An 18,354-nucleotide genomic window follows, 5' to 3' on the forward strand; every position below is an offset into this window, starting at 1 on the left:
GTGGTGTTCATGTGTAAAAATGGAAGCTTCAGCAATATACTGAACACTTCGATTTTAATTCCACATCGAATAAAATCATACTCTTTGCCAAACAAGCATCAAACCTATGACACTCATTATGACAAAGCCCAGGGAATTTTTGAATTCTAAAAATTCTTTAAGTCTTAAAATCTTGAAATTCTTAAAATAAAATGCTTGAAATTCTTTAAATTCGTCCAATTTTTAATTTATTTTTCAAAATTCTTTTAAAAAAATTACCATTTTTGAAATTCTGGATGTTCTTGAAATTTAGGAAAACCCTATTTTTTAACATAATTGAATTACATAAAAATTTCAAAAATTCTTAAAATTCATTGAATTCTTGAAATTTTAAAAATTCTTAAAAAAAAATAAAATGTTTGAAATTTTTGAAATTATTTTAAGGTTTATTAAATTCTTAAAGTTCCCGAAGTTTTTTGAATTTTTTTAAAATTCTTAGAACTCTTGAAATTTTTAAGATAAGAAATCTTGTAGCATTTTTAGTGCGTCATTACATAAAAATGCATAACATCACAATCGACACAGAGGCCAGGCATACTGCCTAAAATTTACCGCAAAGATGATTCGTTAGAGTGGGTTGAGCTTGAGCATGGAGCTGATCTTTAAAATAATAATAAAAGTGTGATATTATATTTAGATACCATGGGCTTTCGGTAATTTTAGAACAAAGGAAATCCCAAAACTCACACCTTTCCAACAAAACTTTACTGCTACCTTACAACACCGTTGACCCATAGCAATAAACCCGCTGCCGTCCGCTCAGATTCGTATCCGGCGCGAGCATCTTCCTCCGCGCCACCACAATCTTGGCGCGAAAGTTCCTCACCAGCGTTTCATTCTGGCGGCACTTGACCGGCGACGGATGTCCATCCTGGGGCGTTCCTCCGAAATTTCTCCCGGTGGGCCTGCTCTTTCCAAGGACTTTAAGCGGAAGTGGCCTACATCCGGCAAAGCGGAAGCTGAATTTCGCAACCGGATGGGCCGGGTGCTGCACGGAGGGAAGTGTGCGGTCCGTGGTGCGCTCGGGGAACAGGTCGTGCACGGTTGGCGGGGGTTTGAGGGATGGGTGTGGTTTGGCGTGGACCGTAAGGACCACTTTGGGGGGGATTTTGTAGCGATGTTTGGCCTCGTTGGCTTTGCGGCGCAGGGCGTCGTGGCGGCGGTAGCGGGATTCGATGTAGTCTGTGGTGAAATTTGATGGTGTTTTTGAAGGTTTTGAAATTTGATGTAACTAGGATGTTACTTACGCTCGTACTGGAAGATGAACGGAGTGAGGCCATCCCCGCAGATCTCGTTCAGATATTCGTAGAAGAAGATGTCACTTTTGCCTCGTAGGAAGATTCCGGCAGCCTAAAAAGTTAAGAAATCAAATCAAATCAGAATGCAAGAGAAAGTTAGATTTCTATCGTAATATGTATTTTGATGAACGATCTAAATATTCAGAATGATCTGCACTTTTTCATGTACATTTTATTTTTTTTTTTATTTTAGATCATTAAATTTTGATTAGTTTTAGTTTTTTATTTACAAATTTATTTTTTTTTAATTTTTTTTTTTTTAGTTTGATGTTGTCAACAACACCTTCAAATTCAAACATTTTCCATGTATTTTATTTTATTTTTTTGAAGATTTTATTAAGTTTAGGGTTTTAGAATTTATAATTTAGAAATTTTAGATTTCTTTAATTTATAAATATAAAATATTATCATTACCGAATATAATATCATACGAATTTTTCATTTCTAACTTCACAATTTTCGTTTTACTCATTTTTGACTTCATTATTTTAGATATTTGCTAATTTGAAATTTAAGAATTTTGGAATACTACTTTTTTTAATTTAGCAGTGCAAAAATTTTTCAATGTTGGGAATTGGAATTTAATAGTTTTTTTTTCAATTTAAGATCATTTTATTTTATTATTTTAGATCTTTTTATTTATTTATTTATTTATTTTAGAATTAAAGAATTTTTTATTCACAAATTTATTTTTTTCAAAATTATCAATTTCAGAATTTATTAAATTTGAAATTCATGAATTTAAGGAAATGAAATTTAAGAATCTTGTTCGATTTTAAGAATTTCCGAAATTAAGAATTTTTAAATCTTAGACATTAGGAACTCAAGATTTTCAGAATTCTAGAAAATTAATTTGAAGATTTCACGTTATAGATAATTAATGATTTTTAGAATTTTAAAAATTAGAATTTTTAATTCAAAAATTAAATATTTTTATTCATTTATTATACTATACTAGTCCCGCCCGTGTGGATCAATCGGACCGCGCACTGGACTCACAATTCAGAGGTCGCCGGTTCGAATCCCGCGGCGGGCGCTCTAAAATTCTTTGTGTAAAGATGGGTATTCGGCGCCGTCGCTCCGTGCCATACTTTCATACACTTAGGAGCCCAGAGCGGCGAAGTCCTTGTAGATAAAAAGGAAGACACTAGTGGTTGGTACTAGCAATGGTGGCCGACAGCTATAAAGTCAACTTCGTTTTCGTTTTATTATACTATTTTAAAATTCCGAAATTTAGACATCTTTCAATTTATCAATTTTGAAAAAATGCTTTAGTTTTTTTCCTTTTTTATTTATAGTGTTGGGGTTTGCAGGGTGACCACTTCAATTCCATTTTCAAATTCCCGACTTTTTACCGACTTTTTACCGACTTTTTTCCAGACTTTTTCAGAATGCTTAAATAATAGGCATTTCTTATCTAAAGAATGATTTCAAACAAAAAACTTTCTATAAGAAAAGTCAATATTAACCACCAAAAAAAAATCTCAATGTTTTAAATCCAAATATAGGCATTTTTTGAAAATACAGAAACTAAACAACAAATAAAGAAAACTTCAAAAATGTAATTTCATTATTATGATTCGGAGTAGAAACACAAACAATTAGCCTTTGAAAAATTAATCGAAAGTTTAACAATACTTATAACTTCCATGGTATTTTTTAAATTGGCAAACGTATAGTTTTTGATATTTTTTTTAACTTCATCATCATTTTAAATCAAAGAATGATTAAAACGTAATTGCTGTTATTATTCATTCAAAGGATTTAGAAAAAATGTCAAGGAATTCATAAAAGAAAATGTGTTTGCCCTTTTTAATTATGTAATTTTTGATATTGAATTTTTAAATCAATGTTGATTTTTCTAGTGGCCAGTATTTAACTGTTTTTTTTTTTGGAATATTTTTTGGAATGGAATAGAATTATAATTCTAAGCTGGCCAATACGCTTTATTTTTATATTAGTTTTTCATCAACTTTACCTCTAGTTTTGTGAACAAAAATTAAAAGCGATCATTGGATTCATAAAAAAATATTATGAAAATCTGTGTCAAAGACTCCAATATTCATAAAGATTTTAAAGGTCTTAAACAGCTTTTCCATACTCAAATATATTGAAATAGTGAAAATAACCTTAAATTTAAAGTAAGTTACTAAAGTAGAAATGAGTGAATTCAATTTGAAAATTGTACAAAATATTACAAAATTTATTCAAGAGTTAAAAAAGCTCAGAATTCCCGACTTTTCCCGACTTTTTGACATAAAATCATAAATTCCAGACTTTTTCCCGATTTTTAACGGATTTTTACGAATTGCCGACTTTTTCCCGACTTTCCCGGTTTCCCGACTTGAGTGGCCACCCTGGGTTTGTTTTTCCTTTTTATTTTTGGAATACATGATTTTTCGATTTTTTTTTTCGAGATTAAGTTATCCTAGTATTTTGTAAATTTTTAATTCTAAAATGTTTTAGAATTTTGGAATATTAGAAGTTTGAAATTTTATAATTATTGAATCATAGTATTTTAAAATTCAGAAATTTTTGAATTTTAGTATTCTGGAATTTTAAAATTATAGTTTTGGAATTCAATTATAATTGAATTTGGGAATTAAGGAATTTAAAATTGTTAGTATTTTTAAACTTTGAGCATTGGCATTCACTTTTTAATTTTTTATTTGTAATTTTTCGTATCAAATTTTACTTTTAGTTTGATTTTTGAGTTCTTTTTTTAAATATTGGAATTAAATTATTTATAAAATTCTCATTTTTTTAAATTAAGTATTTTGGAATTTTGAAATTGAAGCAAAGGTTTTTAAAATAAAAAGTTTTTAGTATCTTTTGCATTCTAAAATTTTAATATTTTTGAATTTAATTATTTAGAATACTGTGCATAACCAAAGAATTTCGATTCTTTGTATTTTGGAAACTAAATTTATAAATATAAATTATAGCATTAAATAAATAAAGATTTTTGTAATTTTTTGCCTCGAAAATTCAATGCAAGAATGCTAGATGTTAAAATTTTAGGTATCCATAAATTAAAAAAAAAATATAAAAAAAATGTTTTGTTAACATTGTAATATTATTGTTGAATCAAAGTATTTTAAAATTCTGAAACTTTTAAAATTTTAGTGTCTTGGAATTTCAGTACCTATCGGAATTTAAAAATTTTGTAACTTTTGTATTTTAAAATTTTAGTATTTCTTCATTTTGTACAAAACTAAGGAATTTTAAATCTGAAAATTATGAAAAATCTTTTGGAATTTGGAATTTTAGAGTAAATTTTCAAAACATAACATATAAGTCATGGGTTTCCAATGCAGATAGGACCTTTTGAAAATTTAATGAAGAATTTCAGAATTAAGCGAATGGTAAATTTTTGTTTTGTGATATTTTTTATTTTTAAATTTAATAAAAAATATAGTCCAGGAATTTTAAATCTTAGAATGCTGAAGTGTTTTTTTTATGATATTACAATATTGGAAATTGCGATTTTTTTTTCCTTATGTTTGCATTGTTTAAAAAACAATCTCGATTTTTTTTAATTTCAGGATTTTAAAATTTTTTTTATAAGAAATTCGTGAGTTTTAGTTTTTTTTTGTTTTTTCATTGATGGTATTATTTTTTTCAAATTTTGGTAATTTTGAAATATTAGAATTTTTTTTTCTAATATGGAAACACGAGAATTTAAGTTGTTTCAAAATTTGGATTTTCGAATTTGTAAATTGGAAATTGAAGTAAAAATCTTTTAAACTCTATTTTTTTTAATATTTATAACTGTCATTTGATTGAAAGGGATACACTATTGTTTACAAAAGTTATGTGCCCTTTTGAAATGTTAGGCTCCAATTATAAGATTTTTGAACTTATGCCTTTGAAAATTTCGGAATTCGAAATTCATGGATTTAAAATCCTAGAATTTGAATATTTTGAATTTCTAAGATTGAAAAATGTAGAAACTTTTTATTTTTGTTTTTAAAACGTTTTTTTAAATTTTTATTAAAAAAATCAACAATATTTGGACTTGACCCTTTTTTTGGAATTTTAGAATTTAAAAATCGGCAATATTATAATTTCAATATTTTGAAATTTTTGGTAACTAAATTGAGTCTTATTAAAGTTTGAAATTTAGTTTTATTAACTGTAAATTTTGGAATTCCAGTTGTTTTTAAATTTGGAACATCATCATTTGGAAGTAGTATTAGAATATTTTAAATATAAATTTTCCATTTATTTTTTTTTTTTACTTTTAAACTCTGAACTTTGAGGATATTAAAATTTTTGGAGTTAAAGAATTATACAATTTTTCAACTTTGGCATTTGAAAATTTCGGAATTTTAGGTTTTAAAATTATAGAATTGTGGATTTATTTGAACGAAGTTTTTTTAGAATTATTGAATTATTCGTTTTTTTTTTTAATTTTTGAGCGTTAGAACTTTGGATTTTTTTTTAATATTTGATGCTGGTAAATTTAGAAATTTCTTCATGTTTGAGTGGCAGGAAAGACTTACATTAAAATACGGATTCACAAACTCCGGCACCATCTCCGTCGCAATCTTCTCGAAATACGGACTCAGCTCCCGAAACGCAAACTCCCCCACGCTCCACAGCCCGCGCAGAATCCGCGAAAGCCACCCATAATCAATGGCCGCCGGCTTCCTCTCCCCCTGCTCAAAGTACCGCTGCAGCCGCTCCACCAGCAGAAACGTGCACTCCTGCTCGACAAAGCCCCACTTCCCAGCGCAAAGCCCGACGACCCGCGCCACCTCGTCCACCAGCGCATCCGCGCAAATCAACGTTGTGATGTTTTCACTTTCCAGGGTTGTGGAGTTGGGGTTGTTCACCTCCTGCTCGTCGCTCGCCCCGTCCGACATCTGCAGACTGACCGCTTCTTCGATTTCCGGTTCTTGCTTGAGCGTTTTGACGTTCTCCTGCTTGATTTCAAAGTTGAGCTCGCTTTCGTTCAGCATCGCTGCTCCGGGTGCTTGCTGGACAATGAAGTTCTGTCCTGTTTCGAACTCGCTGTTGAACTCGGTCTTGATGAAGTTGTCGTTGGTGGGGTCGGTGACGCCGCCTTCGGCGACCTCCTGCTTGTTGAGGCCTTGAACCATCGAGAAGAGGGCTTCGTACTCGTCCTTGATGTTGTTGATGTCGATGCCGTCGGGGCCTTCCTTGATGTTTTCGATGCTGCGGAGCAGTTCTTCGGTGGCGTTCGAGTTGGAGTTGTTGGAGTCTTCGGAGGGGCCGGCCAGGTTGTTCTCCAGGATGTTCATCGGGACCATGGCGGAGTGAAAGCTGGGCTGGTCAAGGTTGTTGTGCTGGGAGGGTGGACCGGATCCGAGCGAGGACTCGGTGCCGTTTGGGGGCATCGAGAGCGGGTGTTGCGAGCGCTGGGACTGCGGTTGAACGACGTCGAGTTGTTGGTCGGCGATGAATTTGGCGAGACTCGGAGATCCGAGCAGCAGGTTGATGAAGATCTGGCAGAGTAAGCTGAGTTCCAGCGTAAGATCCGAGTGCGAAACGTGATAATTCTTGACGAGGGCCTCCAAGAACTTGAGCGTCCGCACCAGCGTCGATTCCGTGTACTCGAACCCGAGCATTTCGATAGCCTTTGTTAGTAGCAACTTCATCAACGACGGAACGTGCGGATTGCTGGTCAAGATTTCGATCGCCTCCTCGAAGCACTCCTCGTCTCCGATGTAAACCGCGTCGCAAACCTGGTTGTACAGCTCGATTAAATCCTCCGCGATCGCCGACTCCGCCATCCAGCTCGTCGTCAGCACCGGGATGTTGGACTGCTCCATCGTTACATCCTTGATGTACTCCTCGCGCAGATCCAGCACCTCGTCCGAGTTGAAGAAGTAAACTCCGTCGTACTCGATCTTGTCCCACGGCTCATTGTTCGCGCCCACGATCGGCGGAACGTCGCAGTCCTTCAGCACCTCGTTCACCAGATCGTACGTGACCTTTCCGCTGGCGTGCCGACTGTAAGTCTTGATGTTCTACAACAAAAATCAACCAAATTAACTCAACAAATCCCTTCAAACTTTCAACTCACTCACATTCGCCAACTCCCACAGCTTATAAGTCGTGTCCTCCGCCAACTTATTATAAACCTCCGCGGCGACCTCCGTCTCCTGCTTGTCGTGCTGCTCCCAAATGGTCCGCACCGAGCGCGAGCTAAACCCGGCGTAAGACTTGTACGCCCCCTTCTCCTTCCCGGCATCGTTCCCCGACGAGCAGGACTCGCTCCCCCCAGCGGTGGCCGCAATCCGCAGCTGGTGGTGGTGCGAGAGACCGCCACTGTGATTGTGATGGTTCGTTCCGGTGGAATTTGAAGAAGTGGTCCCGGCCGCCGAGTTGCTGCTGGAAGATTTCGTGCGCTGCTTGGCCTTTGAGGAGAGCGACTTTTTCGGGCTCGGCTTCATGGTGGAAGGTTAGTGTGGCGCGGTTTTCACTTAAAACATCTTGCGAGAAGCGAAATTTTACCAGAAAATTTAAATTATTTGAAAAATCTTTAACGCGAAGCGATTGTGCCGATTTTGAAAGCTGTTTGTTTGTATTTTTGGTTACACACTAAAATGAAAGACGAGCTTCCTTCAACAAGCCAGTGATGCCAGAATTGAACATGTGACTCAAGCTGAACCTTTTCTCCCTCAAAACAAGCAGCCCATGGAGCAAACGTCAGCTGTTGACGATCTTCGCGCGGAATCGATTCAAAACATTGCCTTTTTGCGTGATATCAGTGACTGTTGTTTGTACAGAAAACAGGAAAATTCGCGTTTATTTTCTGCGTTTCTTTGTGAAAATATGTTAAAATATTAAAATTATTTTCTGTAACTAAAAATGGCCTGCACCGCGGCGGAAATCGCCGAAAAGAAACGAATCGCCATCGAACGGTTAAACGCGCGCAAAAATGCCCTGGCCACCACATCCAGCAGCACGGCCAAACCACCTCAACAACAGGTTCCAAAGCCCACCAAACCCATCTTCCCGCTGCCCGAGAAGCAGAGGCAGGCGATGGCCCTGGCGAGCAGCTCGTTCTACGGGTCAAGTTCCGTCGGAGGTAAAGCACCATCCTCCTTCGCCAATGGTAGTGCCCGCTCGGCCGCCCATCCGTACAGTAAGCCGAGCTTTGGGAAGGCGCAGACAGCGAAACCTGCCGCGCCCCCGGTGGCACCGGTCTTCATACGGACGGTCACATGTTCGTGTTCGATGGTCACGGAAATGCGATTTACTGTGGTGCCGTCCGGGTTTAACGAGAAGCTGATCGAGGTGTTTAAGAGCATTAGGTCGAAGCAGTACGGTAAGAGTCAAGAGAACGTTCATGTATGCCTAAGAAAAAATAATCAAATTTTCATTCTTCATTTGGATTTCAACTTGGATTATTAATCCAGATTAATCCTATCCCCAATTAAAAAGTTTTAAAAATACTCAAAAAATAACAGGTTTTTGCGAGTGTTTTCCTGTTTTCCGTTTCGTTTTTCAACAAACTTTATTTCCATCCATTGAGATAAATGTATAAGTTATAGCTGTAAGGATCCTCCAAAACTCTGCACTGAACCACCAAAAACTATTGTTAAACGGTAACTGAAGAAATCAACATAATTGAATTGAAATTACAAACAATTACAATTTAATATTTTTATTTGTATTTCCAATAACTTGAAACTTTGTGGAATTTTACTTAGATCTGGTTGAATTTCACTGATTTCACTCCATTTCCATTGAATTCTGATTAAAATTTACTCAAATCTGAAATATGCTCCTTTTACTCATTTCTGAGTTGGTTCGGCTTTAACGAAAACTACCCACTAAGAAATGGAACGTCCCGATCGGCCATCGTCAGACCGATTTTATTCTACCATCAGACTGATCCGGGCGTTACATTTCTCAGTGGGTAAGTGAAGGAGTTATTAGACTAAGACAAATAAACAAACAAACTTTTTCACAGTTTGCCCGCATTTGATTCCAGAAACGTCGGCCTGCATACATTTGGCTTTCTTTGCGAGTTTGGCAAATTGTCAAACACTAAAAAGTGTGAGTTTGTTTTTGTTTGTTTGTCATAGTCTAATAGCACCTTGGCTTGAAATGAGCCCAATCACGACGCTGTCGCAGGATTCTAGCAGAGTTCTAACAGAGCTGCATATTCTTACAGCATTCTAGGAAAAAAAAAAGTTCTATTCGTATGCAAACATGGTACCGTAAACCTACGTCTGTGTAGACTGAAATTGGGTGGAATAAATTGAAAAAAAAAGAATTCAGAAATTTTCTCGGAAACTCTACTATTCTTAACTTTTAAGCTTTTTAAGTTCGGAAATTCTTTAACATTCCAACGTCCAAGGCTCCAAAAAAGTTGGAACGGTAACTTCAACTCAATGGTTCTCGGATTAGGATGTCTAGATGATTCTAGAACTTTGCAGAATTTAATTTGATCAAATCTGTAATTTTTGTGATCAAAAACATTGTTCCAACTTTTTTTTTTCGCGTGGAAAAAAATCGCCAAAAATTCCGCGGAGGCAGTCGTTTTGAAAAAGGTCGCATAAATTACAGATTTATTTAAATCAAGTTCTGCAAAATTTTAGGATCATACAAATCACTCAAGAATCGTCCCGATTGGTTGAGTAATGCCCGAGAACCAGCGATTTGAAGTTACCGTTCCACCTTTTTTGGGAGGCTTGGGCGTCCGTGTAAGTTGGACATACGTTGGGCGTTCCAGTGTTAATAAGGCTTTCAGGTCAGAAAGTATGTTTACATGGCAGCTACGGGTGTGTTTGCATCAGAACAGCTATCTCTTTCTAGCATAAGTTTTTTTTTTTTGTCATGCGATGTCTAGCTTTTTTTACTGACCGCCCGATATTGCAGCAAATTTTAGCTCGAGCTCGATCATTGTTTACATCAGGCCATTGTGACGAGAAGTTCGTAATTTTCGTAGCCTTACACTAAATTCCTTGAATCAGGAAATTGTGAAAAAAAAAGTATTTATCCCAAAATTTGAGAACTTCTCGTCACAATGGCCTAATGTAATCAATGATCGATCTCGAGCTGTCACAGCCCTGCTAAATATGTTGACTGACATATCGGGCGGTCAGTAAAAAAACCAACTGGAAATCGCACGATAAAAAAAATTGCTAGAAAGAGATAGGAATCTGATGCAAACAAATGCCCAGCTGCCATGTAAACATTCTTTGAATGTGTTGGTAAAGGTTCGATCAGCATTTTGGCAGCTGGAACTAAATATTTAAAAAAAATCTAGCGTAAGGTAACCATTGTACAAATCATTGAGTGCTAGATGCATGATAACAGGAAAGACCAACTATTGATTTACAGAACGAGTTTTGTGAAATAGTTATCTTAAGCATTAACATTTGGAAAATAATACAAGCAGTCAAAATGCTAAAATTTGAACAGAGACAATAAACATTTTGACAGCTCTGGCAACTTTTTATGTTGCTCCACAAGTATATATTTTTCATTTGTAAAAATTCTGAATTTCTCCAATTCTTAAAATGAAAAATTTTCGAATTCTATAATTCTAAAATTTTGGAAATCTAAAATACTTCAACGTCGACTTTATTTATTAAATGACTCTGAAATACTAATAATAATATAAAAAAAATCTTTAACTGTAATATTCAGCTGCTTCCGGACGGATCTATTCCGGAATCACCGAATCCTAAAACAGTAATATTGTAAAATCCTAAAAATTATAATTCTAAAATTTCAAAACATTGAAATTCTTTTTAAAAAATAATTCTGAACTCGCAGAAATATAAAATTTTTACATTTTATGTTCTTTAATTGAGTCCTAAAATGAAGCTTAGATTGCTGATACCTGGGATGGGATAAACAAAGAGAAAAAAACCTATTGTCAAACTAATCCACTTTCAACATTGCCGCTTCTGTCAACCTAAACCAGTCCTTTCTTATGAGGAGAAAATGAAAAGTATTGTAATTTGAGTTGAAAAAAATATAACAATTTTAATTCAATTTCACAAAAAATTGTAAATTGCATTAATAGATTGATTTAAATATTTTCAATTGAAAGGAATTTCTATCGTACACCGAATTTTGAACTATCTGCATTTTCATTTAAAAAAAACAATACATTTCATAAACTGACGATTCTTTTGCCCTTTTGAAACTATTGTTATTTTTTTTGCGCGTTACATAGCAATGTCATCTAGATTGAACAATATTAAACCTGTGCTTCCCGTGAAATTAAAATGTGGCGTGACGGAACAACATCGTAGAACTGGATTTAAAAAGAAAACGAAAAAAATGGCCACAGTTTAGTCTATTTGATTTTTGTCGCACATTTTCATTTCAACGCGTTGCCACAAATTGAATATCAAACTTTCTACTCTTTGAAGTGAATGAATTGGTACAAATTTGATTTTTGCCAGCCATTTCTTTCGCAAACAACATAAGTTGAGTAAAATTGCCGCTGAATTCGCTTTGTAAACGCCTGCTCCGATACTCTTCAAGTGTGCTCCTCTTTGGGGAACTGGGAAAGATTTATTTTCTTTCGTTGCGTAACGGATCAACGACCCCCATTTAATTACTTGCAGGCTTTTTAGGATTTTTTTTAGATTGAAGTAAGTGATCGTATCGTATCAATTACCTCGAGCGTGACCTCGAGTCCTCTTTGATTTGCCAACCATTTCTAGTGATTTGTATCCGGCAGCTCCTTATGAACGGATCCACAGAAAAACGATGGAACATAAATTCACGATTCTCCACCCACGTCCAACCGCACATTTTAACAGCCAAATTCAAAAAAATCTGCGAGGAAAAACTAAACAACATTTCAACCAAAGAAAAAGTCATCCGCATGCTTGAGCACTGAGTTGAAAAACATCAACAAGAAAATTTGAATTGTCAAGCTATCTGAATCACAGATTGCTTGAAATTTGTACTCGAACACGAATTTTCTTGCAAGAAACAGAAGAAGAATACAAACGTAAACACTCAAAAAGAAAACTATCCAGCCGTCCCGTCCCAGGCTGATACTATTGTTTACAGCGATAAAGCTTATTTTTCTAAGTACAATAATGACCCTTTGTATGACCACAAAGGGTTTAAAATGGATTTTTAAATCAATTTTGAAAAATTAACCTCGCGGTCCTTTATGACAGAAAAGCTCCTACTTGACAGCTCGTTTCAAGGGGACCATAGTTGATCCATCGAAAAAAATTGAAAAGATCACAAATGGTTTTAATCGTGTTTTTTACCGTTGTACATAAAAATTGACATAGGGCTTTAGTACCCAATTTTGGTATTGGAATTATCTTAAATACTGCAATATTGAAATTCAAAACACGATTAAAACCCATTTATGATCACTTTTCATTGACAAGACAACATTTTTTCGATTGATCAACTGTGGCCCCCTTGGAACGAGCTGTCAAGTAGGACCTTTTCTGTCAAGAATGTTATTTTTTAAAAGTTGATTTATAAATTTATTTTATATCCATTGCGGTCGTACAAAGGGTCATTGTACTCAGAAAAATAAGCTTTATTGTTGTAACTAATATCACAAATTTGAGCTTAATTTTAGGACCCAATTTCACGATTTTCTCATGAAAACTTTAGTTTTATGTACCGAATTCCGAAATCTCCAACTTCCCCCCAGATCCCGGCACGAAAAACTGGACCTTTGACGTGAAAGACTACAGCATGGTACAGGAACGCGTCACGGCCCTCAATCCGCACGTCTCCATTGGGCCCATCCCACCCTTTGTGCTGCGAATCTTCAACGGCCAACGATCGAAACCTAGCCGCGCTTGTTTGAGCGCGATTGAACCCACGTTGGCCGCCAGCTTGCTGGAGTTTCAAAAGGAGGGCGTTTGTTTCGCCATTGAAAAGGGTGGCCGGGCTATGATCGCGGATGAGATGGGACTGGGGAAGACGTATCAGGCGATTGCGGTGGCGGATTTTTACAAGGAAGATTGGCCACTGCTGATTTGTACAACCGCCTCGACGAGAGACGTTTGGGCGGCGAAGATCAGGCAGTTGCTGCCATCCGTTCCGGTGCACAACATTGTCACGCTGCAGAGTGGGCAGGACTACATTGGGGAAGCGCGGGTGCTGATCACCAGCTACTCGATGATGGAAAAGAGCGCTGAAAAGCTGCTGGCTCGGAATTTTGGCTTCGTCATCATGGACGAATCGCACACGCTTAAAAACTTCAAAGCAAAGTGCACGGTTGTGGCGACGGATCTTGCCAAGCAGGCGAAACGGGTAATTTTGCTGTCCGGAACGCCGGCCCTTTCCCGTCCGCTGGAGCTCTTTTCGCAAGTATCGATGCTGGATCGAAAGTTTTTCGCGTTCCGCGAGTACAGCGCCCGCTACTGCGCCGGCAAGCAAACCCAGTTTGGTTGGGACGCCACGGGGCAGTCGAATCTGCCGGAGCTGAACCTGCTGCTGGCGGCCAAGTTCATGATTCGCCGGACCAAGCAGGACGTGATGAGTCAGCTGGCGGAGAAGAGCCGCGAAACGGTGCTGCTGGATCCGTCGCTGCTGTGGACCAACCAGGAAATGGAGGAGGACCTGCAGACGTACGCGGCGGACTACTCGATCAGTAAGGGCAAGCAGCGCGAGGAGATTATGTTCAAGTATTACAACGCGACGGCCGAGGCGAAGGCGCCGGCGGTTTGGTACTAAATGTCTGAAATTTCGTAAAATCGCAGTTAATTTTTTCAATTGTTACGTTGCAGTGCGTACCTGCAGAAGGTGCTAAAGGAGGGCCAAAAGTTCCTCATCTTTGCGCACCACATCAAGATGCTGGACGCGGTCTCGCGGGAGCTGGACAAACTCAAGGTGGACCACATTCGGATTGACGGGACGACGCGGTCGGACGTGAGATCGGTACGTAATTTTATTTGAGTAATTTTCACCCAAATTCAATGACTTGAGTAAATCTGTGTATTGTTGAATGTGAGTGTAAGGGCAAATATCATTTTTGTTTGACACGGTTCAACTCTGCGTGCATATCTGTCAAGTTGGCCATGTTACACGCTCATTCAAATGACATCGAATTGATGTTCAATCGACATTTTTGCTGCATGGGTTCAGGACTTTCCCCACTCAAAATGTGTTCGACAGTTCGACTCTACAAACAACGCAAAACGTCGAACTTGTCGGTTTGTTCAGTCGGTAAAACAGTCGACTTAACTGAGAACTTATTTTCTTTAAAGAATTTGGCTTAAAATTCGCTTTTTCACAGGAATTGGTCAACAAATTTCAAACCAAAGACGCTTGCCGAGCGGCGGTCCTCTCGCTGAAGGCGTGCAACGCCGGAATAACCCTGACGGCCGCCCAGCTGGTCATTTTCGCCGAACTCGACTGGAATCCGAGCGTAAGCGTCAAACCTTAATCTTCTTTGACTTAAAAATTAAGAATTTTTTCAACGTTTCAGACCCTCGCCCAGGCGGAGAGTCGCGCCCACCGGATCGGCCAGGAGGGCGCGGTGCTGGTGCGCTACCTGCTGGCCAAGGGCACCGCCGACGACATCATCTGGACGATGCTGCAGAAGAAGCAAACGGTGCTGAACAAGGCGGGCCTGTGCAACGAGGACTTTTCCGACTCGACGCACGTGGACGCGCCCTGCTCGGCGGGGAACATTGAGCCGTATCTGGAGAAGGGAAGCAAGGCGGGCGGACCGCTGGATGGGTTGGTAACGAAAAAGACTGATGAGCGGAAGGGGGAGGAAGAGTTTCGGAACATGCTGGATGACGGCGAGGACGACGATTTGGCGGGGTTGGAGTTCTAGAAAGGTTGTTTTTTTTATTGTGAGCTTGTTTCAATGTTGCAAAAATAAACTCGGTTAACAGAATATGCTTAAATCAACGGATTTTTCAACAGTTCGTACTCGGTGACGAAGCCGGCGACCAGGTCCGCGTCCAGCCGAGTCTTGGCGCGTTCGAAAACGGGTTGCATGTTGCGGGGCGAGCCGTGATCCCGCTCGAAGGCCAGGAAGTCGATCCAGACGTCGATGTTGTCGGTGCCGAAGAAGTGGGACGCGTTTTCGTGGCATTTGCGCCAGTGGCCGACGTTGGGTTGGGCCTGGATGGATTCCAGTTGGGACATTTTGCGGTGCAGTTCCAGGCAGGGGGCGCAGTTCTTTTGGATTTCGAGGTACTTTTTGCGGGCGGCGTCGATGTTGCGCGTCACGACGAGGAATTCCAGGTAGAGCGGTTGGAAGTGGGACGCAATTGTGGGCGGTTGGACGATGGCATCTTTGAAGGTTTGCTCGAGTGCCTTTGGGAGGTCGGTCCGGGTGTGGTAGTACTGGAAGCGAACGGTCCACAGCGAGAGCAGGTCTTCGGTGCAGTTGGCGAGGGCCTTTTTGAAGATGTCTTCGATTTCGTTGGCCGGAGCTTCCTGCTTGGCGAGGAAGGTCAAGTGGAGAACCCACAATTTCGTGCTATTTGGATACGATTCAATGGCTTTGGTCAGCACGGCGGTCACCAACGATTCTTGCGGTTGGTCGACGTTGATCATCAGCTTCAGGTACTGAACGTACTTGTCTTCCTCAAGTGAGCCACTCTCAAAAGCCTTTTTAAACACGCTTCCAAGCGTTTTTCGCCGCAACTTCTGATGGGAAGACATGTCCTCGTTGAGTTTCAAGACGGCGTCCACGTACAAAGTCCACATTTGCTTTGTCGAAAGAGTTTCTACGGCTTCGTCGTAGATTCCGACGCAATTCTTGAGGCGTTCCGTGAAGGAAATGTCCTTCCCATCATCCAACAGGTATGATCCGTCCAGCGCCAGTTGAGCCAACGCACTCCACATCGCTTCCTTCGTCGCAAACTGCTCCTTCAAGTCCTTCAAAACCACCACGGCAAACGACTTGACCTCCGACTTGTGCTTCAACGCGTCCAGCAGCTTCACGTAAAACTCCAAACTCGGTTCCCGCTTCTTGTAATGCTCGTAAATCAAATTCACGCTCTCCAACGTCTTCCTAAACGCAGAATCCTCCCTCTCCAGCAACTCCTCAACGCCCTCCTCCGACTCCTTCACAATCTTAACCGCCTCCTTCACCAACAACCCCAAAAAGCTCAAATACAGCTCCATACAATCCGGATGCCGCTGCAACCCCCGGAACATAAAGTGCCGCGCCCGTTCCATGTTCTTCACCCGTCCATACTCCCACTCCGCCGCCCGAATCCACGCCTTCGGCTTATCCCCGTGATAGTTCAGCATCTTGTCCAGCGTTCGCGAACCCTCCGGCAGCATCGAATACCGCTCGCAATGGCCCAAATAGTGCACCCACAGCCGATACTCCGACGGAAACCGGTCCATCCCCCGCTTATACAGCATCTTTATCCTGTGATGAATGCTACTCTCCAAGCTGTGCCGCCCATCGTGCACCCGCAGCTTCTTCCGGCGCTCCCCCAGCAGCTGCAGCAGGTTGCACTCGTACGCGATGTACCCGATGAAATCCGCCAGCTCCTTCGCCCGCCGCTCGACCTTGTTTTCGTGCGCGAAGCGCTTCGACTTGATCTCCCGGATTTCGTCCTCCGTGAACAGCTTCAGCAGCTTCATGAACTCGTACTCCTTGATGGACAGCTCGCGCCGCTTTTCGATGAATTCACTCATTTTGAAGCCGGATTTTTTTCCAACAAAATTTAATTTAAAAAACTTTTCACACGTGAGACTGCACCATCAACAAGCGCGTGCAACACGCCCGTTTGTTTGTTGACAACTTTGACGAGATGGGGAAGCTGTCAAACGAGTGCTTTTGTTTCATGGGTCAAGAAGTGACGTTTCGATCAGCTGCCACGCAAAACCGGAGTTAGGTATAAATTACTTATTTTTAGTATTTTTTGAACTTATGTTCTAGCTTGTCAAATTATACCTAAAATTTAGTATTTTTTTCTTCCTGAAATTTAGTATTTTTTTAGAACACTGGAATACTTCTTAAAAAATACTAAATTTAAGTATTTTTTCGAACTTGCGTTAATTTCACGATCTGACATGTCAGTTCGGTGCCGGTTGTGTAGCACTTTGGAAGGTTTTTGGCCAGCTGCTATTATAGGTAAGTTGTATTTTCTGCCGGATGGAACCGGTTTGCGTCGAAGCCCGTTGTGGGTTGTAATCAGGAATGCGGATTTTGCGGTTCGGATTGTCCGCCAGAGGAAAATGCAACGCCGGGTGTTGTAGGAAGAGGACGGACGCCGGGTGTAGAAGGAAGAGGACGGAACATTCAACTCCTGGCGACGGCGATGCGGCTCCCGGTGGCTGTTCTTCAAGTCGGCTTCAACGGCAGTATTGAAAGGAATCGGTTTGCGTGGCAGAGTTGGTTGGTTGGCGTTGGCAGGGATGTTGCGAGGAGGAGGTGGATGTTGATTAAACAATCCGCTGGAAGTTGAATGTTTCGCTGAAAAGAGGTGCCGGTCGGGCCGGGAAATCAACATGCGGCATTTCGTTAAGTTCACCTACTCTTCCTCCTCCATCCCTTGTGGACGGATAAACGCGGCACCGGTTAAACATGAGAATCGGACGGAAGACAGCGGCAAAAACGGAAATGCCGTTCAGGAGTTGATTGTTCCGCCGGGAGTTGGTGAAGCAAAACGGGTGCTAATTTGCAGTGAAAGTTGGTGTGTGTGTGTGTGTGTGTGTGTGTGTGTGTGTGTGTGTGTGTGTGTGTGTGTGTGTGTGTGTGTGTGTGTGTGTGTGTGTATGTGTGAAAAATTATAAAATACAAAAACCATACAAAAAATAAAAATTAAAAAAAAAACAATTTACGGGAGAGAGAGGGATATGAAGAGGGAGAGGAAGAGTTAAAGGAGAGAGAAAGTTATAGAGAGAGAGGAGGAGAAGGAGAGAGAAAGTGAAAAAGATGGAGAGAGAGAAAGGGAAAGAGAGATAGATATATGGAGAGAGAGGAGGAGGAGAGGGAGATAGAAAGTGGGAAGAGACAAGGAAGAGTGGGGGAGAGAGAGAGAGAGAAAATGTAGTGATATAGAGGGCAAAGATAAAGTGGGAGAGAGAGAGAGAAAGTAGGAGAAAAGAGAGA

At 39.8% G+C, this 18,354-nt stretch overlaps 3 protein-coding genes across 3 annotated transcripts; 1 reads left to right on the forward strand and 2 right to left on the reverse strand.

Moving 5' to 3' along the window:
• Nucleotides 1-726: 726 nt before the first annotated feature.
• Nucleotides 727-7,909, reverse strand: LOC6049721. Its single transcript, XM_038254828.1, has 4 exons — nt 7,394-7,909; nt 5,843-7,333; nt 1,287-1,389; nt 727-1,221 (listed from the first exon to the last, which is right to left on the reverse strand). The coding sequence occupies exons 1-4, from the start codon at nt 7,757-7,759 to the stop codon at nt 755-757; spliced, it is 2,427 nt and encodes an 808-aa protein (XP_038110756.1). The 5' UTR covers nt 7,760-7,909; the 3' UTR covers nt 727-754.
• Nucleotides 7,910-8,035: 126 nt separating this feature from the next.
• LOC6049725 (SWI/SNF-related matrix-associated actin-dependent regulator of chromatin subfamily A-like protein 1) lies at nt 8,036-15,178 on the forward strand. Its single transcript, XM_001866401.2, has 5 exons — nt 8,036-8,637; nt 12,967-13,990; nt 14,051-14,201; nt 14,560-14,691; nt 14,752-15,178. Exons 1-5 carry the CDS (start codon nt 8,178-8,180, stop codon nt 15,103-15,105), a joined length of 2,121 nt encoding a protein of 706 aa, XP_001866436.2. The 5' UTR covers nt 8,036-8,177; the 3' UTR covers nt 15,106-15,178.
• LOC6049726 (U3 small nucleolar RNA-associated protein 6 homolog) lies at nt 15,094-17,047 on the reverse strand. The gene has a single exon (XM_001866402.2). The coding sequence runs from the start codon at nt 16,932-16,934 to the stop codon at nt 15,174-15,176; it is 1,761 nt and encodes a 586-aa protein (XP_001866437.2). The 5' UTR covers nt 16,935-17,047; the 3' UTR covers nt 15,094-15,173.
• Between the last annotated feature and the right edge of the window lie 1,307 nt (nt 17,048-18,354).

This window comes from Culex quinquefasciatus, chromosome 2 (genome assembly GCF_015732765.1).
Source record: "Culex quinquefasciatus strain JHB chromosome 2, VPISU_Cqui_1.0_pri_paternal, whole genome shotgun sequence".
Classification (NCBI taxonomy): Eukaryota; Metazoa; Arthropoda; class Insecta; order Diptera; family Culicidae; genus Culex; species Culex quinquefasciatus.